Genomic DNA, 25,209 nt, shown 5'->3' with positions numbered 1-25,209 from the left:
GAAGACCACGAATAAAAAACACTAGATTTTTCTAGTGCATTGTTTTTGATGCTTCCTGGATTTCACTTGATGAGACCATAGTTAGCAACCTCGTCTTGGACATAGTACTATATTTTCTGTGCTAGTTGACAAACAACAATCGCTTGTAAAAGAAGTGTGTAAACTTGATGTTTCCTGTTCCTATTCTTGGTTTTTCTGGATTTTTTTATTACTCTGGTAGGCCCAACTAGCACACATGCTGTCCGAAAGCTCTGTTAGCAACTCTTACGTACATTGGATTTTATCAGTTAGATCACCAGCTTTTAGCGTTGCCTCTGGATTGCTAAGAATGCTACAGTCACTGCAGCCTTGGCATTCACCATCCCCTCCCTTCAGCTGAGCAAGTTGATCTAAACTCCCTGTATTCAATGTGATCTGCTAGGCATCTGGGTTTACGCTGTTGCTCAGTATTTGGACTTCTTATTTTTTTATTTTTATATATTATTTTGATAACGCGGCACTGGGAAATGGTAGCCCTTAGCCTGCAGAGGGAAACCATTGGTAGGGTTTAGGCTTGAGCTCCTCTGGCCTTGGTGACACTAAGAAATGGTTCAAGGAAGCAGAACACAGTGCCGAGAGAGAGTTACAGAATACTGCCTTCCTTACAGCAGTCATTTTAGAATCTCTTATGAACTCTCTCCCCTATGGAGTGTCCAACTCCGTACTCTTGTTTCACATTTGTACGTAGTTGGGATTTTTTAAATAGGCTATGATCGTTCACCTTTGAAATATATTATCTTGTTGTTTCCTGAGTCTAACAATCCCCGGTATTTCCATTTTTTTTTTAAGTATTTCAAAGTCAGTCTTATTATTTTTCCATTTTCAAACTTTTATTCCCCTCCCTCCTCTATCCCCATAGCCCCCCAAAAAGCAGCTTGTATGTGCACTCAATCTGGATGCCATCTCAATATGTTGCTACTAAATAAATGGGCATGGAAAAAATGGATTGCCATAACTGTTTGTAGCAGGTGCTATAGAATTTTTTTTAATAGCACTCTGCAATTGTTAATTAACAAATGGCCAGTGTGATACCATCCTATTCAAAGAGCAAGAGAAGCACTTTTAAAAAAAAGTTTCTCCTATTTCACTTGGCTTAGCGGGTTGAAAGTTCAGAAGATGAGTGTTTCTACAAAGGTGAGTGTTTAAAGCACAGCACAGCCTAAGCTATGCAGATCTTAAGTCCCATGAAGTCACAGTTCTGAGCCATAAAAGCATCTGATCTACCCACTGATGAGGTGGAAGAATCTGTGAGAGCTGCAGGTAGCATAGGCGCAGAGTTTCTCATCTGCATGGGGGGTGCTCCGCCTAGGCCTTGCCCCACTCCATCCATCCTCCCCAAAGCCCCAACCCTGCTCCGCCCCCACCCTGCCTCTTCTTGCCCTGCCCCTTCCCCACTCAGTTCCTTCCCCTACTCCGAGCAGGCTGCACCTTCACTCCTCCCCCTCCCTCCAGCGCCTCCTGATGCCACAAAACAGCTGATCCGCGGAAGGTGCTGAAGAGAGGGGGAGGTGCTGATCTGTGGGGCCTGCCGGCGGGCAGGAGGCACTAGGAGGAGGAGGTTCTGGTAGGGGGCTGCCAGCCCCGGAGCACCCATGGAGTCAGCATCTATGGGTATGTCTACATTGCACAGTTGTCGCCAAAGTACTTAAAAAAGCCCTCCCCGAAAGACAGAAGTTTTCCTGCCGCAAGCAGCAATCTGAACGCGGCTTTGTCGATAGGAGTTCTCTCTTGCCGACGAAGCTTATGCGGCTCGTGGAGCTGGAAGTATTTTGTTGGCAAAAGTACCAACAAAATACCGCAAAAGAGCGTTCACACACGCTTGCTTTTAGTAACAGGGCTGTTTTGAGACAGCCTTGTCGCTAAAAGCTGCGTAGTGTAGACAAGCCCTAAGGCAGGTAGCATTCTTATGTCCCTTTGGAATGAGGTGCCCCTCTCTGATTCCCCTTCTGTCTCCTCAAAAATATTTTGGCGCCTCTTTCCATGGGCTGCCTGCCTCTGTGAGCTTCCCACAAATTACAAGCCAAGGGAAAAATAACAATCCGATCAAGAAGCGGGAAGTGTGGTCCAATTCTATACACAGCTGTGTCCCTGTACTGACTTCAGGACCCAGGTGAGGCTTGCCGTTCTCACTACCCATGCTTCAGGGAAAATGCTGACTGCCCTATAGCTGAAACCATGCTAGTAATAATTATGTCTCAACAGTTTGCAGATTTCCAGCACAGATTACATGGCTAATGTTGACTGGGATTTTTTTTCCTGAGAGAGGTGTGTTGTGCTGTCAGTGGATTGTCCCCATCCCAGGTGCTAGTGACTGTCTATCAGTAAAGCAGGGTTTTATAACATGGTTCTCCAGGACAAATTGCTGTCCACAGTAGTCATGGTGAAACTGCCATGGGCCCTACAGATATCTGTTCTTTGTTACCATGGAGATAAGTAGCTTAGAAATACATAAAATTGAAATTCTCTGCCCTTGAACTTCCACAGACATTGAGGGCTCTGTATGGATTGTAAGTTCAAAGAGGAATATTTGACTTGGCTGCAGGATGTCCAGTTAGTCTTGTAACCCAGGAAAAGTGCCAACACTGAAACCTGGTGATAGGCAACAGTGCTATAGGGGTTGCTGCAGAATTTGGGGGAGAGCTGCTGTTCCGTCTAGGGCACCAGCAACTGCACTGATTCTTTCTGTATAACAGTGCCTAGTCTACAGTACTCTCCAGACCTTCTTACAGTTGATGTGGTGTCTTAACATGCATGTGCTGGCCTATGGCTTGATCCTCTTGTTAGAATTTGTTTCAGATGAACTAGAAGCCATGTAACCACATGGTACCTGACACTTCTGTATCTTAGGCACTCTAGGGTGCTAGGTGCAGTATAAGAACCTAAATAGAAAAGTGCTTCCAATAGAAGAACAGCTACAGTATTTGGAGATTATCCTCAGAAGTGGGTAAATTAGCTTTCTGTGTTGGAAGGTTAAAGTTTGGAGGTTTTGAGAAGGGCTGTGTTAAGGTTATAATTTCATTGTGTTGCCATGAATCTAATTGTAGGCATTTGTTTATATTTGGCACAGCTGCCTGTGTATTACACTTGAAATAAAAATAGTTCAGTTTAATAGGATACTTCTCTTCTTTACATGCTATTCCCAAACCTTTAGGCTGCAGATAAAAACCCCGATGGGGTTGTGTAGCATACATTCAGACCCCATATGTCATTTTCCCATTGTTTGTAAATCACGGGATTGTTTTTTCCTAAGGAAGGTATGTTTTTATATTTATTAGAGTACACATTCCTAATAGCTGTAGCCTAATAAAATGTTGGCTTGGCTTCCAATATTTTACTAGTATATTTTAATGCCTATCCTCAACTCTTTATTAAAGCAGGCAAGCCACCCTTAGGAGTGAGAGAAAAGGCAACTTCATAAGTCTTATAGAAACAAATCTTTAATCAGGTCTGGCTTTATCCAGGTTTATTATATTTGTACTTCCTCACCATGTTGTCTATGGTAAGCTCCCTGCATTTTAACCCCGTTATTGTTAGTTTAAGAAATATTGAAACCAAACCATTCATTTGTTAAACTGTTGTGAAAACATAACCAGTTTTATTTGTAACCATTAGCAGAACTACATGTTCCTGTTTGTATATCTGAATACATAAGGCTGGATGAGTAAAGTATTTTTTTAGAAGGGAGGTAAACCTTCAAACTTCAGGGCATGAGTCAATCATTAACTGCTGGGGCTGAGTGGGTTAGGAGGAAGTGTCTGTCTGTTCTGGATAGGTATTCCATAATTGCAAATTATGGGTGGGGGCTGGGGGTGAGTTGCACTTTCCTCTGAAGCAGTTAGTAGTGACCACTCTTGGAGGCAAAATACTGCACTGGATAAACCAAGTGTCTGATTTGGTGTATCTTTTCCTACGAGTATTAAAGCGTCAAACCTTGAGAGATAATGCTGCACCAGCGTTTCTGTTCTGCACCCCATATTTGAAGAGTTTACAATTCTTCCATAAAACATTTACTTCAACTTGAAACTTGTTACGCATGGTGTTAGCCCAGATGTATGAGTAGTTTTATGTTTTAAAATAATTCTTTCTCCCACCTTTCTTGGCACCGACTCCAACCCAGCAGAACTTCTTTTTGTATTCCTTTTAAAAAGCAAGCTTCTAAATTAACAAGTATTTTAAGCATTTTCTTGTCATCTAATGTGATATACTGAACCTGTACAAAGCTAATGTTTCATGCAAAATGTGTAAAACATCCAGTTTTCTATAAATAAATGTCAGGGTCCTTGCAGAAGGATTAGTGTAATAGTCTTTGTATTGCAACTTGAACAGTTTTTTTTTCAATTTCTTTACTAGAATAAAATCCTTTTTTAAAATCCAACAATATTTAATCTGTGATTTACTTGTTAAATGCTGTCACTTCACAATATCTTTTGGTGTTTAGTCTTTGAATGTGCAGAATAACATACTATTCATTAGGGTTGTGGTAGTAGTAACTTAATTGTGTGTGACCCTTTTCAGTCACTTCTAACCCTTTTGGATGAATAATCTCACGTCAAAGATGGCCATGCGTGCATGGAAAGTTCAGTCAAATTCTGGTTAGCCGTTTTTGGGTTAACAAAGAATATAAGGGGAGAAAAAAGGTGCTCTGGGCAATGCAGAGTTGTGCTCTAAAAATTCAAATAGACCATGTCCTCAACGAGGAGAGAAATGGGCTAATTTTGAAGAAAAAATCGGTTGAGAAATCAAGAAGTGAAAATTATGCACTATGCGTAATTTCAAATTCCTAATGACCTAAGTGGAAATTATGGCTACTCAACCTGTATGAAAATTTGCCCATGAGTGCAAACTACAGAGCTCTAAAACAATGTAATAACACATTTGTATTTAGTTATTATACATACGAACCCACAGCATTTATTTAATGCAGCGTGTGATTACTCGGAGGTTTTCTTCTTTCTCTTTTTGTTTAGAACAAACATTTTTTTCTCATTTAATACATTATTGTTGACATGATATGCAAGTCAGGAAATTCAAAGTTGTTGTTCCCACAGCAACTGTAACTCAACCATTTTCCACTTGCATGCATGTGTAAATATTCATAAAGGCAGAGAAGTTATTGCCTTATACAGTAAGAGGGAAAATTATATATATGAGTGGGAAGGGAGCACACTGTAGTGTTTCTGGAGGACGCTGGCTTTGAATTGTCTTACTCTTGTGTGTGTAACATTGCACAGTAAAAGCACACTAACCTGGGCTTTGGCATTGAACTGCATAGATCGCAGCCAAAACAAGCCATTTTAAGCTGTGTCAACATTGGATTCAATTTTTTTCCTCCTGTTTTTTTTCCTAGTTATAAATATTCTTCATAAATTAAAGTCCAAGATGAGACTCTTGCCTTAAATCCATACATTTAATTAGTATAATGTGTCTTATTGAATTGCACCCAGATAATTATATAGAATAATCCACATGGAGAGAGGATCTAATTTTTTCTTCTTTTCTTTGTCTGGAAAGGGTTAAGTGTATGTTTGCTTTGTGCAGAGATAGAAAAAGTCGTTGAATGGCTCCCTAGCCTAGGCAGCAAACACATTGGCTAAGGTGAGGGCGGTTCTCCTGTCAGAGTTGTTTCCTGACCTGGATTTCTGGGGAATCGGAGCCTTTAATTTTTCTTAATTGTCTTGTTTGTAGTTAAAACAATGTGTGTAATTCTTGAAAACCTCTCTAATTGTGAAGAGAGACTCCTTTCCTTTCTGCTTCACTTGTCAAGCCGCTGTGTAGAAAAGATGTTTGCACAGGCAGCCTTCCGACTGCCTAGTATGGATCGACAAGAAGGGTCCATGTTGTTGTGTTCCAGCTGAGTTGACATAGTATCGCAGGAGGAAGGGGTTTTTATTACAAATAGACAGGATCATATCAATCCCTGAACTAAACCGCCATAAAACAGGGCTTCCCTCTCACTCTCTAGAATATACAGCATCTTAAATAAGTCAGTGTGCACATGGTCTGTGATTTCCTTTAAATCTGTTTGTATAAATTATAAATACTTTGAATCTTTTAATTTCATCTAAACTTCTACCAATAGTTGAATATTCTACTGTTTTATCAACTCACTTGACACAGACCATATCTGTCCAAATCATATCAGTGTTAGGGAACTCAGAAGAAATATAGTTTGGGAAGGTTCTATCTTTTACCTTTTTTTCTGACTCAGTGCGACACTGTGCTGATAACACAGTTATTTCATAAGGAAGCAGGATATAAGATCTAATTAACGCAAATATTTTTATGATGCTTAAACATTCTGATTAGGCTACTGATTAGTAGCTGGATTGTCTAGTGGTTAGCCCTTTCTCTGCTTGCTTGTGTCCAGTGAGTATTTAACATTGTTGATGTATTTATTTTGTCTGCAGGTGAAGCCCAGGAAAGTAATTTAAATAATACAAAGGGTCCATAGGCTTGAAATTCCACTGTGTAGACTCTGCCCCATCTGTCTCCGCTGTGGGGTCTCCACAGCATGAAGAATTGTCATCTTGAATCCATAATCGGAAAGCTTTGTAAAATGCATTGTTTCCTGAGCCTTAGAAACACTCTGGCCTAGTAGTCAAATATTTGTTCACCACTGGAACAACAGGTTTGAATCCCAGCACCATCAACTCCACCTTCCCATCCTCTGAGGGAAATAAATTAGGTACGGTGCAATTTACTGGTTTTTAGATGGGACATTCAAGACTGAGCCAGGCACTTCTTGTAAGACTAGGTTTTATCCTGATGTCCTTGCTAGAATGTCTCCTCTGAGCACCAGTGTTCAGGGTGCAGTGTGCTTGCTTCTGATCTCTACCCCAGAAGTGGCTGCATTTCATGTCTCTGTATTTCTAAACCTCTTGGGATCTTTTTTCTCCCATCCCTTGCTGTGTTGTGTCTCACTCAAGGCTCACACAAAGGGGCTGGCAAACTCTTGCCTCCTGGCTCCATGCCGCCGTGTCAGTGCTGGACACTGCCCCCTGAATACCCCACTCCCAATTAGTGTTCCCTCTGGGGAGAGGGCAGTTGACCTCCATTGGCTGCTAGATCCTGCAATGCTGCGCATGTTTAAGCACAAAGGAGACGGACCCAGCTATGTTGGCTGGCAGTTCTGGTGGGGGAGGAACAGTGCAGCAAGGAGTGGCTGTACCCTCCATCTGCTTTTGGAGGGGGTGCGTCATGGAGAGCTGAACACCCTGAAATCATTTGGGGATGTGAGACCACATAGCTCCTTAACAGAGGCTTATGCACACTTTGGTTGAGGTTTTTATTGTAAAAATATTTATTAGCATTTGTAGGGTTGCCAACTTTCTATTGGCAGAAAACTGAACAACCTTGCCCCACCCCCTGCCCTGCCCCTTTCTGAGGCCATGCCTGCACTCACTCCATCCCTCTGTCACTCACTCTCCCCACCCTTGCTCACTTGCTCATTTTCACAAGTCTAGGGCAGAGGGTTGGGGGGCAGGGGAGTGGCGGTGGGTATGGGCTGCGGGTATGGGCTCTGTGGTGGGGCCAGAGATGAAGGGTTTGAGGTGCAGGAGAGGGCTGAAGCCTGGGGCAAGGGTTTGGGGTGCAGAGAGGGCATGAGGCTGAGGCAGGGGGTTGCGGTGTGGAAGGGGGTATGGGCTCTGAACTGGGGGGTGTGGGCTCCGGGGTGGGGCTAGAAATGAGGCCTTCAGGGTGCAAGATCCAGGATGGGGTCGGAGGTTGAGGTGCGGGGATGGGGGTGAGGGCTCTGGCTGTGGGTATGGGCTCTGCAGTGGGGCCAGGGTTTGAGGTGCAGGAGGGGGCTCCATGCTGGAGAAGGGGGTGCTGTGGGGGGGAGATGTAGGGCTCTGGCTGAGGTTGTGGGCTCTGAGGTGGGGTTGGTGTTTGGGATGCGGGGGGGGGGTGGGCTTTGGATGGTGCTCATCTCGCACAGCTCCTGTGAAGCTGCTGGCATATCTCTCAGCCTCTTAAGCAGAGGCCCGACCATGTGGCTCTCCGCGCTGCCCTCCTGCAGGCATGGCCCCTCAGCTTCCATTGGCCACGGTTCCTGGCTAATGGGAGCAGGTGAGCTGGGGCAGGGCAGCGCGCAGAGCCCCAGTGTCCATCCCTCTGCCTTGGAACCGGAGGGAGATGCTGGCAACTTCCTGGGAGCCATGCGGAGCCGAGTCGGGAGCCTGCCTGTGCCGCCGACCCTTAACTTTTAATGGCCAGTCAGGGTGCTGACCGGGACCCTCAGGCCAACGGAAAAAGGAAAAAACAAAAAAAAAAAAGAAAGGGTCCCTTTTCGAACGGGGTGTTCTGGTCGAAAACTGGACACCTGGCAACTCTAAGCATTTGTACTGTGGCTAATCTGGTCAGGGACCATTGTGCTAGGTGCTGTTACAAGCACATAGTAAACAGTCCCTTTCCCCAAATAAATGCTTAATAAAATAAGAGGTCCTGGCTGCCTTCCTTTCTTCAGTGCTGTTTATAGATGCAAGAACATCATTTCTTACCAGTTTTTATTAATACTCCTTCTTCCCTTCTGCTTCAAAACAGCTAAACTTATATTTGAGAAATCTCCAGAGCTGAGAACTTAAACCAGTTTCTGCTCTGTGAATATTGCAGCCAAGTTCATAAACCATAAAAAATAAGCATAGGAATTTGGAGTCCTGGTTTCTGTTATAAAAATAAAAGCTTGTGTGGCATAGTCTAAAATACATGCCAGGTGCATTGTCATCAACAGTCCCTGTGTGTTCTGCTTTTGGGCTTGTTCTCTCAAAATTACCTGCCTGATGCATGAAGTCCTTGCTTCAGTGATCATTAGTTTTTTACAATCTCTTGGGAACTTTGTAGTTCAAACCCTGATGTTTCATAATAGTGTCAGATTTTAAGACAGAAGGGACTACTAGTTGGACCTCCTGTATATCACCAGCCTCCAGCAGCAGTGTGCGTACGTGCCCACACACACTAGGGAAGTAAAAAGAAAAGGAGTACTTGTGGAAAAGGAGTACAAATTTATTTGAACATAAGCTTTCGTGAGCTACAGCTCACTTCATCGGATGCTGTAGCTCACGAAAGCTTATGCTCAAATAATTTGTTAGTCTCTAAGGTGCCACAAGTACTCCTTTTTTTTGCGAATACAGACTAACACGGCTGCTACTCTGAAACTAGGGAAGTAGCTTCTTGTCTTCTTGATAGGACCTATCCAATATATCCTGACTTTTGCTTTTTTTTTTGTTTTCTACGGCTCTCTGCAGCTTTTTAGGAGTATATTGAACAAGGGAAGGAATTGAAGATGTGGTAAGTGTCCTCCAGTGTCACTAGCTGTCTTTTAGGGTACTCCCATGCTGCAGTCGGAGGTGTGATTGCAGCGTGGGCTGTCATACTTGCACTGGCTCTAATCTAGCGAGGCTTAAAAATAGCAATGAAGACACAGCAGCAGGCGCTTCAGTGAGGCCTGCAGAAGCACAGCAAAGACTCCAGGTAGGTATCTATGTTGCTAGGCTGCGCTGAAGCCAGTGCTGCCGCATTTCATTGCTATTGATAGCTGTGCTTAGAGTTAATGTCTTTTGACATGCAAAAAAAGACCCAGCACTCTTCCCCCTCCTCCCCGCCCCAGACAAGCCGGCCACAACCCCATCCGCTAACCACAAGGCAACTTTGCAATCCTCCATCTTCAACAGCCACTTACAGTATCTAGAGCGATAACACATATAGATAAGATTGATAACATCATTGATAACAAACTCGTGTTTGTTTTATCAACAGGTTTTGCCAGCCAATCTTTGTAGACTCTTTCATTTAGCCAGTTGTCACTGAGTGTGTAGTTTCTCATGTGAGCTTTTTCCCTGAGGGTGTAGGATCAATTGCACCTTTGTCCTGATATTCCATTATTTAATATGCCTCGCATGTCTCCTCACTCTCGTGTGACTCGAACCCTTTTTCACGCACACGTGTATGCAATTGCCTGTTGGTGGGCAGACAGCTGTTGTGTTTTCAACAGTTTTGATCTGTTATTTAAATTGCGGAAGTGGGAACACTGTAGCCTCTTTAGCTGGACGCAAACTTTTAACATTAGATATCCCAGTGTATTGTAGTATAATGCAAATCTTTAGACCCACATAATAAAACCCTAGCAGATTAAATTATTTTTTCTGGCAACTGGCAAATCCATAAGAAAATGGCCACGCCTGTCAAATACCAGCCAGGTGGTAACCCTAGCTGTGCTAGCTAGGTTAGACCTAGTGTGAGTATGCCAACCCATAAGATTGCAGTGTAGATATAGGGCAGGGATTGGCATCCCTTGGCACGCGGCCCATCAGGAAAAGCCACTCGTGATCCGGGATGGTTTGTTTACCTGCAGGGTCCTCCGGTTCAGCCGATTCGTGGTTCGCCTTCCCCAGCCAATGGGAGCTGCGGGAAGCAGTGGCCAGCACATCTCTCGGCCCACCCTGCTTCCTGCAGCCCCCATTGGCCTGGAATGGTGAACCGCGGCCAGTGGGAACTGCAATGGGCCAAACCTGTGGATGCTGCAGGTAAAGAAACCATCCCGGCCTGCCAGCTGCTTTCCCTGACGGGCCATGTGCCAAAGGTTGCCGATCCCTGATATAGGGAATTATTGAAGCTGCTTTGTGTAGTTGGTGGGGGGCACATATGGAAAGAGCCAAACCTGCAGAAATGCAGTACAGGACACTTGATAATTGTGGCTTACTCCACAATGCCCCATCATTCATGTACAAAATTCACATTATACGCTGGCCTTGGTTGAAAACCCAAGGATATGCTTTCTAGCTCTGCACAGAAAGCCCACCAGAACTCGTATGCTTGCTGCTGTCGGCGGCTGGAGTAGGGTGCAAGTGAATATGCAACACGCCCATGCAGGTGAGAGCACAGTGTGATTAGTGTGAAGACACCTTCATACCTTGTGCGTTTCTAGGACTTTTCTGATCCCTTGGTGGATCAACAGCTTGTGTTTCTGGCTTGCTGATCAGATAGCCTTAGCTCAAGTCATTTTCCTCCATTCAGCTTGAGCATTTTCACACTTGTGATGGAACTCTTGCTCTGGCCTCCTTCCACTGTAGGATCGACCACACCTCCATCAGGTAGACTAGCCTAACGCTGCACAGAATCTGCATAATGGCATTTTACTGTATGTTCCTTGGAATGTGTACTACCCTAGAAAGGAGATCTGGGTTCAATTCCCACTCTGCCACAGACTTCCTGTGTGGCCTAGGAAATCACTTCTCTGTGCTTTCATTCCTCTGGAGGAACACCCCCTGATCTCACAGGCTGTTCAGATTGAATCCGTTGTTTTGTGAGTTGCTAAAGTACTACAGTGAAGAACACTTACAGAAGTGCCTATACATTAAACAGACTTCCGTTAATGTTACCTCATATTGCCTCTTCTTCCTTATGTGCTTCTTATCATTCATACTCATGTGACCCTTGTTATGAAATTCCAGTGGCTATTTAAAAAGCATTTATTAAAATTCACAGGTTCCAAGGCCAGAAGGGACCACTGTGATCATGTAGTCTGCTCTCTTTTATAACACAGACCATAGAACTTCCCCACAATGATTCCTGAACCAGTCTTTTATAAAAACATCCCATCTTGATTTTAATAGTGTCAGTGATGGAGAATCCACCATGATGTGTGGTGTAAGCAATTCCAATGGTTAATTATTCACTGTGTAAAAATTTACTCCTTGTGTTCAGTCTTAATTTGTCTAGCTTCAATTTCCAGCCATTCTGTGTTAGATTGAAGAACCCATTATTAAAAATTTGTTCCCCAGGTAAGATATTTATAGACTATAATCTAGTCACCCTTTAGCCTTCTCTTTGTTAAACTAAATAGATTGAGGTCCTTGAGTCTATCACTATAAGGCATGTTTCCTAATATTTGTGGCTCTTCTCTGAACACTCTTTCTGATTTATCAACATTCTTCTTGAATTGTGGACACCAGAAGTGAACACAGTATTCCAGCAGTGGCTGCACCAGTGCCAAATACGGAGGTAAAGTACCTTTCTACTCCTTCTCAAGATACCTCTTCTTATGCATCCAAGGACTGCATTATCCTCTTTGGCCATAGTGTTGCACTGGGAACTCATGTTCTTCTGATTATCCACCATAACTCCTAAATCTTTTTGAGAATCACTGCTTGCCAGGTTACAGTCCCCCATCCTGTAAGTATGGCCTACATTCTTTGTTCCTAAATCTATACATTACATTTAGCCATATTAAAACCCATATTGTTAGCTTTAGCCTGCCCCATTCATTATTTATCAATCCCCCAATTTTTGTGTCATCTGCAAACTTTATCACTGATGAACAAAATGATCTTCTAGGTCATAGATTAAAAATATTAAATAGCATAGGACCAAAAACCAGATCCTGGGGACCCCACTAGAATAGCTTAGTGGTTTGAGTATTGGCCTGCTAAACTCAGGGTTGTGAGTTCAATCCTTGAGGGGGCCGTTTAGGGATCTGGGGCAAAAATTGGGGATTGGTCCTGCTTTGAGCAGGGGGTTGGACTAGATGATCTCCTGAGGTCCCTTCCAACCCTGATATTCTATGATTCTATGAAAACACACCTGTTTGACAATTCTCCATTTACGCTTACATTTTGACTTGAGACCTATCATTTAGCCAGCTTTGAATCCATTTAATGTGTGCCATGTTAATTTTATCTCTAGTTTTTAATCATTGTCATACAGAACAGAGTCAAATGTCTTAGAGAAGGCTAAACGTATTAATTCAACATTATTACATTTATCAATCCAATTTATAATCTCAGCAAAAAAAAAGGATAGCAAGTTAGTTTGACAGGCTCTATTTTCCATAAACCCATGTTGACTGACATTAATTATATTACCCTCCCTTTTAATTCTTTATTAATAAAGTCCCATATGAGCCACTCTATTATCATGCCCAGGATCAATGTCAGACTGACAGGCCTATAATTACCTGGGTCATCCTGTTTGCCCTTTTAAGATAATGGCACAACATTAGCTTTCTTCGAGTCATCTGGAACTTCTCCAGTGTTCCAAGAACTATTGAAAATCGACATGAACAGTCAGCAAGCTTCCCAGCCAGCTTATTTAAAACTTTCGGATGCAAGTTGTCCAGACCTGCTGATTTGAAAATGTACTACTTTACTAGCTGTTGTTTAACATGTTCCTGAGATACTAGTGGAATGGAAAGAGTGTTATCCTATGGTGTAACTACATCTTTTTTTTTTCCCTGATGCAGAATAGAAATATTTATTGAACATTTCTGCCTTTTCTACATTAGTAATGATAATCTTACCTTTTCCAGGACCAATATCATTGTTAGGAATCTTTTTATTTCTAATATTCTTAAACGCCTTATTTTCCTTATCTCTGCTGGCTATAAATCTTTGCTTGTGTCCCTTTTGCTTTCTTTGTCAGTTTTCTACACTTCTTAGCTTCTGATTTATATTCACTACTATCAACTTCCCTTCCTTGATTGTGGGATTATGATTTTTGTGGCATCTAGTAAAATGTTCTTAAACAAGTCCCAATTATCATTCACATTTTTCTGATTAAATTCTTCCCCTCAACTGATGTTGGCTCCTAACTGTTTTCAGCTTTATGAAATTTGGTCTTTTTAAAGCACTAAGTATGTAATATCACTAGTCTGGACATGATAAATGTGATCAAGTCATGATCACATGCCGCTACACAACAATAAAACACCTGCAGCTGGCTTGTTTCAGAGTAGCAGCCGTGTTAGTCTGTATTCGCAAAAAGAAAAGGAGTACTTGTGGCATCTTAGAGACTAACAAATTTATTAGAGCATTAGAGCTGTCGCTCACGAAAGCTTATGCTCTAATAAATTTGTTAGTCTCTAAGGGGCCACAAGTACTCCTTTTCTTCTTGCAGCTGGCTTGTGTCAGCTGATTTGGGCTTGTGGGACCAGGGCTTACGGGGCTATAAAACTATAGTGTAGATGTTTGGGTTCATGCTGGAGTCTGTGCTCTAGACCTCTATGCGGGTCTTTTATTGCAGTGTAGACATAATTTAAGTTATTATCAATTTTTACTTCTGTGATCATTTCCTCTTTATCTGTAAAGACCAGGTCTAATATAGAACTCCCCTGTGTTGGATGCAACACTTTTTGAGTTAAGAAATTGTCAACTATAATGTTGAGAATTCCAAGGATGTTTTACTACTGACTGCATGAGACATCCACTGTATGTCACACAAATTGAAGTCCTTTATGACCATGCAGCTTTTCCCCTTACAATTTATGCATAGGTGTGTAAGGAGCCGGTCATCCTGTACCTTAGTGTGATTTTGTGGTCTATAGCAGACACCAACAGATACCCCATCTTGTGCTCTATCTGGTAGGACATTGATCCATAAGCATTCACGATCATTTTCTTCTGAGTTATCCGTGACTGGAAACAAGTATGCCATTTTTTGACAGAGTGCCACTCCCCCTCCTCTTGTGCCCACACGATCCTTCCTAAATAAACATTAATTTCAACATTCCAGTCATGGGAATCATCACACAAAGGTTCAGTAATACTGGCTAGATCAAATTTATGCTCATTAATTCAATTCCACTCCACTTCCTCTTGGAGTTATTTAATAAAAAAAGTCTGAAAATGTATGAAAGAGTTGATGACTGCATAAAATATCATGGAGAACCACCTTAATTACTCAAACTTTAGTCTGCAACACTTTATTTTTACTTCAAATAATAATAATAAAGATGTCCTATACAAGGCATTAGTACCCTAAAGCATAATGAACACTACAACAAAATCCCATTAGCATTAAATCGGCCATATCAGATAGGAACTCTGCCAGCCTACCACCTACAAAAAAATCACCTTTCCACCCAAGTTGATAAGTCAATGATTCATTTAAAAAAAAATCATTGTTTTTTTAATTTTAAATGAAATACAGGTTTATTTAAAAAAACATTTAAAATTAAATTTGATATTCACAGGTTATGTTAAGGCCTAAACTACTTATAATTTATTAAATCATTTACATTAAATGAAAAAATATTTAGCAGTATATGAGCAACAAAGTGATTAAAGGTCTAGAAAACACGACCTATGAGGGAAGATTAAAAAAATTGTCTTTGCTTTGTCTGGGAAAGAGAAGACTGAGAAGTTTCCGAGTAGCAGCCGTGTTAGTCTGTATTCGCAAAAAGAAAAGGAGTACTTGTGGCACCTTAGAGACTAACAAATTTATTTGAGCATAAGCTTTCGTGAGCTACAGCTCACTTCATCAGATGCATCTGTAGCTCATGAAAGCTTATTCTCAAATAAATTTGTTAGTCTCTAAGGTGCCACAAGTACTCCTTTTCTTTTTGCGAATACAGACTAACACGGCTACTCTGAAACCAGCCTTTCTGTAGGTGCAGAGAAAATATTTTCTTCATTTCAGTTTATTCAACTAGTTCATCTCAATAATGAGTTCGCTCAAAGTTAAGAAATCAGGTGGGAGTTGGAAAAAGCAGGAAAGCTTGTTTTCCTCCTCTGGTCTCTGAATAAAACTAGGTGTGAGAGAATGAGATCTGCTAAAGTCTTGAAGGACATGGTGACCAGAAACAATCAGTTAAGTTTATTAACTGTAGATAATACATTTTTAACAAATCAGTTAGCTTTTAATGCAAAACATGTTTTGATTGATTTTATTCTTATGTATCTAGCACATCTAAGGTGGTTTTGTTTAATTAAAAAATAAAATCCAGTTTTTGTGCATTTTAAATTGAATTTCCATGGAGCTTGACACAATTGTAAGTAAAAAATCAACTAGTGAACAGGCAACTGATTTCTAACATAATATAAAATGGAAAAACTAAGAATCTGAATAAATGTAAGTTAAGCTATATAATTGCTTAAGTAAATGTGTATAGATGTAGTGTCCTTGTTAACAAAAATGAAGCACCAAATTTAGCATAAAGGCTGTATTTAGTTACAAGTCAATATGTTTTAATGATTACCAATCAATGAGAATCAACTTTTCATTAGGAAAATAAGTAAACCATACAAATGCATAGTGTAATTAAAATTTTTAAATTAAGGTTTCCTGTTTGCTGATTTAAATCATGATTAAAATCTGAGAGTTAAATTGGATTAGTTCAAATCAGAACTCCTTGTTTCCACCTCTTTTCCATTCTGGGGATTTTAATGTTGTAAAATCTGGTTTAGATTTTTGTTTGCTAGTAATTCTGTTTTCAGAGTAGCAGCCGTGTTAGTCTGTATTCGCAAAAAGAAAAGGAGTACTTGTGGCACCTTAGAGACTAAAAAATTTATTTGAGCATAAGCTTTCGTGAGCTACAGCTCACTTCATCGGATGCATTCGGTGCAAAATACAGTGGGGAGATTTATATACACACACAGAGAACATGAAACAATGGGTTTTATCATACACACTGTAAAGAGAGTGATCACTTAAGATGAGCCATCACCAGCAGGGGGGAGGGGGAGGAAAACCTTTCATGGTGACAAGCAAGGTGGGCCATTTCCAGCAGTTAACAAGAACGTCTGAGGAACAGTGGGGGTGGGGTGGGGGGAGAAATAACATGGGGAAATAGTTTTACTTTGTGTAATGACTCATCCACTCCTAGTCTCTATTCAAACCTAAGTTAATTGTATCCAGTTTGCAAATTAATTCCAATTCAGCAGTCTCTCGCTGGAGTCTGTTTTTGAAGTTTTTTTGTTGAAGGATAGCCACTCTCAGGTCTGTAATCGAATGACCGGAGAGATTGAAGTGTTCTCCGACTGGTTTTTGAATGTTATAATTCTTGATGTCTGATTTGTGTCCATGTATTCCTTTACGTAGAGACTGTCCAGTTTGACCAATGTACGTGGCAGAGGGGCATTGCTGGAACATGATGGCATATATCACAGGCTGAGGTTGATGGGCTGGACCAGTCCACACAAGAGATACACTTCCTGGACACTACGGTGCTAATAAGCGATGGTCACATAACACCACCCTATATCGGAAACCTACTGACCACTATTCCTACCTATATGCTTTCATCCAGATCACACCACATGATCAATTGTCTACAGCCAAGCTCTACGATATAACCGCATTTGTTCCAACCCCTCAGACAGAGACAAACACCTACAAGATCTCTATCATGCATTCTTACAACTACAATACCCAGCTGCTGAAGTGAAGAAACAGATTGACAGAGCCAGAAGAGTACCCAGAAGTCACCTACTACAGGACAGGCCCAACAAACAAAATAACAGAACGCCACTAGCCATCACCTTCAGCCCCCAACTAAAACCCCTCCAACGCATCATCAAGGATCTACAACCTATCCTGAAGGACGACCCATCACTCTCACAGATCTTGGGAGACAGGCCAGTCCTTGCTTACAGACAGCCCCCCAATCTGAAGCAAATACTCACCAGCAACCACACACCACACAACAGAACCTCTAACTCAGGAACCTATCCTTGCAACAAAGCCCATTGCCAACTGTGTCCACATATGGTGTCCCCTGAATAGATCATAGGGCGTAATCACATCAGCCACACTATCAGAGGCTCGTTCACCTGCGCATCTACCAATGTGATATATGCCATCATGTGCCAGCAATGCCCCTCTGCCATGTACATTGATCAAACTGGACAGTCTCTACGTAAAGGAATAAATGGACACAAATCAGACATCAAGAATTATAACATTCAAAAACCAGTCGGAGAACACTTCAATCTCTCCGGTCACTCGATTACAGACCTGAGAGTGGCTATCCTTCAACAAAAAAGCTTCAAAAACAGACTCCAGCGAGAGACTGCTGAATTGGAATTAATTTGCAAACTGGATACAATTAACTTAGGCTTGAATAGGTTTCAGAGTAGCAGCCATGTTAGTCTGTATTCGCAAAAAGAAAAGGAGTACTTGTGGCACCTTAGAGACTAACTAATTTATTTGAGCATAAGCTTTCGTGATGCATCCAATGAAGTGAGCTGTAGCTCACGAAAGCTTATGCTCAAATAAATGTGTTAGTCTCTAAGGTGCCACAAGTACTCCTTTTCTTTTAGTAATTCTGTATGATGTATCTTACTCTGAACCAGTATGTGTGGAGCTTAAAAATGGAATGGGGAGCTATATCCTTGTCTTCTAATTTCTGCACCAAGAGCACTACGCTGCCAAGCATGATGAGATATGAATGAAACAGACTTTCCTCTTTTACGTAGTTTCCACATTTGATGGCTATAGAATTGGTAGGTTTTGTTGTGAGATTTTGGGACTGAGCTCTGGACTTTTCTGTTGATTTACTTCTGTTGGCAATATTTTCAGTAAACTGCTGGTTTGGTTTTTGTAGTGGTTGCCAGAGTAGTTCATTTAGTTGCTAGTTCCAGGTTGTTTGCTCACTTTTTAAGCATAGGTCTCCTTTTGATCTACTATATTGCTCTATTTAATCATAGGCTCTGAATTAACCCTCTGCCATAACATCTGCTGCTGGACCATGTTCTGTGTTTGTGGGCTGATGAGGAATTATGTGAGCATGTCTTTTTGCAAGCTTCCCAGTTTATTTTTATGTTTAGCCCAATATAAAGGATCAACTGTAAGTTGTTTTTGTTTGTTTGCCTACTCAGTTTAATTATCACTTAATTATCAAGTTCATAAAATAAGCATTACTGCTCTAGGAGTGCAAAACTTGGCTAATATAAAAGGAAGTGAACCCACATTTCTGTATTTTAAGTTGGAGTATCAATTTACTGTACTTAACTGCTGCTTAAAAGTATGTGGGTGAACGGTTCAATTTAAAAGATATTTGGTCCAGCCTTCTTTCCCTCTGTCTTGCAACCACTGCATTAAAAGCCTCATTGACTTTGATGGGAAGTAGGGCTGCAGAACTGAGCAACCTCTGTGTTTCTTTTTCCATGCTTTGAGCATTAACTAGAAATTTTTTGTTTATTGCTTTCCCCCCCTTAAGTGCTGAAAGGAGGATGATTCACTGAGGGCAAAAAAAATACCATGTAGTTCTTCACCTAGAAAAAATAAAGCAATTATGCAAAGTATTCTGGTGGTTTATAGCCTGGTGCATTACCTACAAATCATTGCCTTCATACTGACAGGTTTCAGAGTAGCAGCCATGTTAGTCTGTATTCGCAAAAAGAAAAGGAGTACTTGTGGCACCTTAGAGACTAACAAATTTATTTGAGCATGCTCAAATAACAATAAATTTGTTAGTCTCTAAGGTGCCAGAAGTACTCCTTTTCTTTTTGCCTTCATACTGAATCATTCTGAATTCTGTGACATTGAAACCAGAATAATGAACTGTTGAATGTTCTTCAGTTCTGTAGGAAACAAAACTATTAAATTAGATGTGAAATTTCTTTTCTGTTTTTTCTTGTGTGTGCAAAGTTTCCAGTCACATAACAGTGGAAGCAGTCACCTGTTACTCCTTTTAAGTTTCTTATGTGAGTCTTTGTAGCAGTAGCCGCACATGTGTGAAAGCAATAACTCTCTATGGCTGTTTTAGTGAAACCAACGAACACTGGATTTGGTAAGGTTTGAATGATCTACTAATTGGAAAGTTCAGTTTAAATATAATCAATAGCTTTCTTCTATGGTTATCTGGTTAGTTTTAGTTAGTAAACTTTGCTTAATTTTGCAGATAATATATAAAGTTAGCTGTCATGGGATAAGAGGGCTGTAGACTGTGCAACTCGTGGTTTTCATACATGTTCTTTCTTTAATACACCTGTGAAGTTCAAGTATCTGTGTCTGAAACCTTTGTTCTATAAATAGTGTGCTCGATTTTCTTGATATTTTCAGTTTGTGCAGAAGCTTCAGTACATGCGGTAGTTACTCTTCAGTCTTTACACATTCATAAATTACTTTGGATCCAGAATACACAGGGTGCAGGTGTTGCCTTCATTCTTGCCATGCTTTGTCCTGATAGTTCTTTCTAAGCTGGAGACAAAACACCTCCATTAAAATATTTTTAAACATGAGTTTCTTCCTGGGGTTAAGGTGGAATTAAAATGCATTTTGGAGTAAACTAGATAATCTTGATCCAAAATGTTAGAACTTTTATAGTGAAATCAGGAGGCCAACATCAGAGGAATCCAGGAAAGTGGCCTGTCTCCTGTCGCCCCTGAGTAAGGTAACCGGATGTCCCGATTTTATAGGGACAGTGCTGATATTTGGGGCTTTGTCTTATATCTGCACCTATTACGTCCCAATTTTTCACACTTGCCCTCTGGTCATCCTACCCCTGGGACTTGCTTATAGTTAGAGCTCTTCAAATACATGGATATCCACAAATATCTGGATCCGCAGATGCAGTTGTATTGTTTAACAATTTTGTGGCTTGGATGTATATCCAAATTTTTGTATCTGCACAGGGCTCTCTACTCGTACCTTTCCTGGAAGAAAACAAAGGACCCTAAACCGCCAAGTACTAGATCTGAGTGTTTAGCTCACTAAAAGAAAAGGAGTACTTGTGGCACCTTAGAGACTAACAAATTTATTTGAGCATAAGCTTTCGTGAGCTACAGCTCACTTCATCGGATGCTGTAGCTCACGAAAGCTTATGCTCAAATAATTTGTTAGTCTCTAAGGTGCCACAAGTACTCCTTTTCTTTTTGCGCAACCAGACTAACATGGCTGCTACTCTGAAACCTGTCATTTAGCTCACTAGTTTGTGTCGGTGTGAAAATGGCATGCAATACCATGCAAGCCCTGCTCTTGCAACTATACATTCATTGCACTCTGCCTGGGAGTGTGATGTATGGGAGGGACATTGCATTTCCATTATAAGGATAATTTGCAGTTCCAGCTATATCAGCGTAATGATGAGAGAAGTAAAAGTCTGAATAGTGAACTAGCATGGTGTGAGGAGGGTGAAATCTTGCCTAGAGAAAACGTGAGGGTGGAGTGGCTGTCTGGAAATTGTTTCCTCAGCTGGCTAATGTTGTGAAGGCAATAAAGTGCCAGGGCAGCAGGGAAGGTTTGTACTGAGTGTTTCATAGAATCAGAGAAGTGTAGGACTGGAAGGGACCTCCAGAGGTCATCTAGTCCAGTCCCTTGCTCTCAAGGCAGGACATTAATGTTTGTCATTTAACAGTTTATGGGAATTGTAGCAGAAATAGAGGGGGTTCTGATGGGTCACAAGAACGATTAGGAGCCTCTCATAATGGGGAGAGACTGAAATGATTTCTTAGAGAGGATATGTGATACATGTACAAAATAATGAGTATCGCGCAGGTGGATAACACAAGAACAAGGGAACATTGGAAAGGCAGCAAATTCAGAATGGATAGAAGGAAATAATATTCTTCCATACAACACCCACCTTAAGCCTGTTGGATTTACAGATCTAAGAACTCATCGAGGCCAGCGGGATTCAAAAAGGGCTTATATTTGTATATGAATAGCAAGAAAACCTAGAGTAGTTATAGTAAATATTAAAAATAAGGGTGTTTTGTTTTTTGAAGGGATAGAAGCCTTCCTACTAGGGGCATAAGCTACCCCCTAGCTAATTGGGGTTATGAGGAAACTTTTTTTCTGGTGTGAGGCCATCCTGTAACTGGCTAGTGCCTTGCCTCTTTCTCTGAAGCGACTGGTACTGGGGTATATGTGTACCCTATCCTGATTTAGCCTGGCAGTTCCCATGTTCCTATGGCTCTTTGCTATATTTCCCAAACGATTTAAAAGATGAATAGTGGGGGGCTTTCAGTTGCATGAGCTCAGTTTTGTGCATGCTCAGGCTGAGTCTAGGAGATGCAGGAAGAAAGGTTCTCTTGAGCAGGCTGCGTGGAACAGTCGTATACGTAAGAGATTAAAATGAGCTTTGTGATAATTAGAATTCAAATTTTAGACTTCTAATGGCTGAACATAAGACTTGCCAGACTGGAACAGACAAGTGGTCCATCTTCTGGGGAAAGATTGAGTGGAAAAATTGGATTTGTTTAGTCTGGAGAAGAGAAGTCTGAGGTGGGAAATAAGTCTTCAAGTTTGTAAAAGGTTGTATATAGAGGAGGGTGATTGAATTGCTTTCTTTATCCACTGAAGACAGGACTAGGGAGCTTTAGGTTAGACCTTAGGAAGAATTTTGTAAGTGTAGTTTAAGCACTGGAACAAATTTACCTAGGGAGATTGTGGAATCCCCATCATTAGGTGTTTGTCTAACCTGTTCTTTAAACCTCTATCAGGGATAGATATATAGTGCAGAGGACTGGACTGGATGACCTATCAAGGTCCCTTCCTGTCTTACATTTCTATGATTCTCTGGCCAGGTGGATAATGCTAGATACTTCCAAGAAAGGCATTACATTCCTTTAATGCCCTTAATTCTGCAATACCATACCTTCTTCCTAACAACTGGTGATCCCATTATAAAGCACCAATGGCATATTGTACTGTTGAACCTAGATACTGCTAATTTAATTGAACAAAACTAAGCCATGCTTCTGCTACACATTCACTTTTTGAACCCACGCTTGCATATAGCATGACTCTCTTGCACTATTTGGTTCACCATGTGGATGGGATTTTTTTTTTCTTCCCAGTCAACAAGGTACCAAAACTCTGCCCTCTGGCAGGGCTCAAGCCACTGCTTGTAAATGGCGTTGTGGAGGCAAAGCATGCTTCCGTAACAGGGGTTAGAAAATTCTTTCCAGCAAGGTTTCAAGCTCTGTTGTGGGCAGGGTCTAGTGTTGCTGCCTGTTGCTAACGGTGGTGCTGGGTTGCAAGAACTGCCCTGTGAACCGTGTGGCGTTTTACATCTGCAGATATTCTTATCCCTTGAGTGTTTAACATTGGAAGTCATGTTTTCAAATGAAGTATTTTTTCTGTTCAGGGAAGGTTTATGCAAATTGTAAGTGTAAATATAGCTTGACTCTTTCTGTATCTGTAGGTGGGTCCAGCACAAATATTTTGTCTTTACCACATAGTGGCTGTAAAAAAAAAAAAAAAAAAATCTGAATATGAAAATGCTATAGAGTCTAAGAATTTTACACGAGGGTGATTGTTGGGTTTCAGCCACTTGGCCCAGGGCCCTTTGTCGGATGACCAAAGTGTGTTGCCTAGTTTTAAAATAAGGTCTAGTGAGGGGGTCCTGCACTTCCATGAAGAAGCTGTGGGCTAGCTATGTGGGCATCTGTACTGGAGGGAGGTGTTGAGGACAGCAGCTGCTCCTCTGGCTCATTAGGGAGCTGGACAAGAGAGGAATAGGAAAAAAGCGACTGTGTGGTCATTTTTGGCAGAAAGTGTGGCCAGCTGTATGAGGCAGCGGCTAGTGAGGTACAGAGTTACCTGGTCTGGTGTCCACAGACCACAGAGTTCAACTAAAGATTTCTTAGAGAGTGGCAGTGAGAACCAGTTCTACAGATGCCACCAAATGCACCCTCAGACCAAAGGCCCAGAGCCAGTTCCCTGTGGGCAAAATATCCGTTGACTTCAGTGAGAGTAGGCTCATGTCCTGACTGGATGCTTGGCAATATAGTTATAGTCCAAATGGCATTTGTTATCCTACAATTAACTCTACTCTCCACCCATGCTGCATCCCTGTCCTTAAATCTTGCTTCCTGTTATTTTATTCGCCACACTGAATCAAAGCTGTTTATATTTGGCTTCTTATGCTCACTCTGTTAGAGTTGTTTTCAGACTTCCATGATAACATTCTGAACTGAAGTTCATTGGCTGTGTTTTGAATGAACGAATTGCATTTGATTTACTCCTCAATCTAACATTAATAGTAGGACTAAGCCTGAAAGTCCTATGCAAACAATGAGTAAAGTGGCAGAAAAGTACTTTCCTTTAGCACTTTTCAGTTTTCTCAATGGTCCCGCAGTTTGTCACTCAGTTCTAGTTATGGTATTTGCTCCGGGCTATATTGCTGTGTGGTTTCTGGTTCAAAACCCAAACCACTTGTTAAAGAGTATTGTGAAGCACTGTGTAGTGGATAATTAAAAAAACAAACCATGAAAACCACAAGCAATAACACTTGTGGGTTCCCTTCTTCTTGGGCTCTTTGGGGAGGAATGTTGAAGTATTTATATTGGGTGCCCTTCTTCTAGGACCTCAGGCCTGTCAGTTTCCCCTCTTCTTCTTCCCCAACAAAGATCATGACAGGTTAGTATAAAGCTAAGAGATCATTGAGAATATCCAGCTAATGCCGAGGACTAAACTAAAGGATCATTGCAAATAAATTCTTTGCTGCAACATCATTAGGAGCTTCCTTTCGAGTGAGTTGTGAGGAGCTCCATTTAGTTTAGTGGACTGAGGAACTGGAATCTACTCAATGTAATTGGTTATCCCAATGTCTGAAAGCTTTTACTGTATGAGGCTTATCATTCATTATTCATTAGCACTTGGGATTTGATATCGCAAAGTCATAAAAGCACTTCTTGTGAGCCCCAACATTCTGTACATAGAACATGTCCTAGAAAAATAAAACTGAGATTAAGAACTAGAAAAATGTGCTTTAATCCTACATTTAAATAGGACCAATGAGTTGTCAAGGTGGATTTCCAGAGGCAGAAGATGTCACCTCCATGTAGCCAGTTCCAAATACCAGGCTTTCACCCATGCTGCAAGTGGAGGTATCCAGACCTCCAATTCAGCTTCTGAGCAGGTGTTGCTACAGGAACTAATGGCTTGTCTTCACTGAGGAGCAGGGTGCACTACAGGCATGTGATTTCTAAAGCAAACAAGTTGTGCACTAACTGGTAGGTGCAGACCCTGCAGTGTGCACTAGAACTTCCCTACTGCGCTTCAACATAGTACGGTTTGAAACTCTAGGGAGCTACTAGTGCACACGGAAGAGTCTACACATTCCAATCAATGTGCTTTAGAAATCACACACCTGTAGTGTGCATTACCCCATCATGTAGACAAGCCTGAAGTTGCAAAGCTGGGGGGATGATGCTGTGCAGCAAAGGGACTTTGGGGCCTTATATCAGCAGGCTCTCAACAAGTGCTCAGGTTTTTTTTCATTTTTGTCTTTGCAGTTTGTCCACCTGCTTGTAAGTCACAAGGCTGCACCTCTGATGGTCAGTGCTGTCACAGCGAATGCCTGGGCAACTGCTCGGAGCCCAACAATCCTGAGAAGTGTGTGGCTTGCCGTAACTTTTACCTTAATGGCAAGTGTGTGGAGACCTGCCCAGCCAAGTACTATCGCTTCGAGGGATGGCGTTGCGTGACCTTCAGCTTCTGCCAGGAGCT

General features: G+C 41.5%; 1 protein-coding gene across 1 annotated transcript in view; it reads left to right on the top strand.

Moving 5' to 3' along the window:
* INSR (insulin receptor) overlaps positions 1-25,209 on the top strand; it is a 104,305-nt gene that overhangs the window by 42,304 nt on the left and 36,792 nt on the right. The window contains 1 exon segment of the mRNA XM_043502630.1: positions 24,996-25,208. Within this exon segment, the coding sequence (XP_043358565.1) occupies positions 24,996-25,208 (213 nt within the window).

Source organism: Dermochelys coriacea, chromosome 25, assembly GCF_009764565.3.
Source record: "Dermochelys coriacea isolate rDerCor1 chromosome 25, rDerCor1.pri.v4, whole genome shotgun sequence".
Classification (NCBI taxonomy): domain Eukaryota; kingdom Metazoa; phylum Chordata; order Testudines; family Dermochelyidae; genus Dermochelys; species Dermochelys coriacea.
Note: the sequence above shows the minus strand (reverse complement) of the source record. Positions and strands in the feature narration are given on the sequence as shown.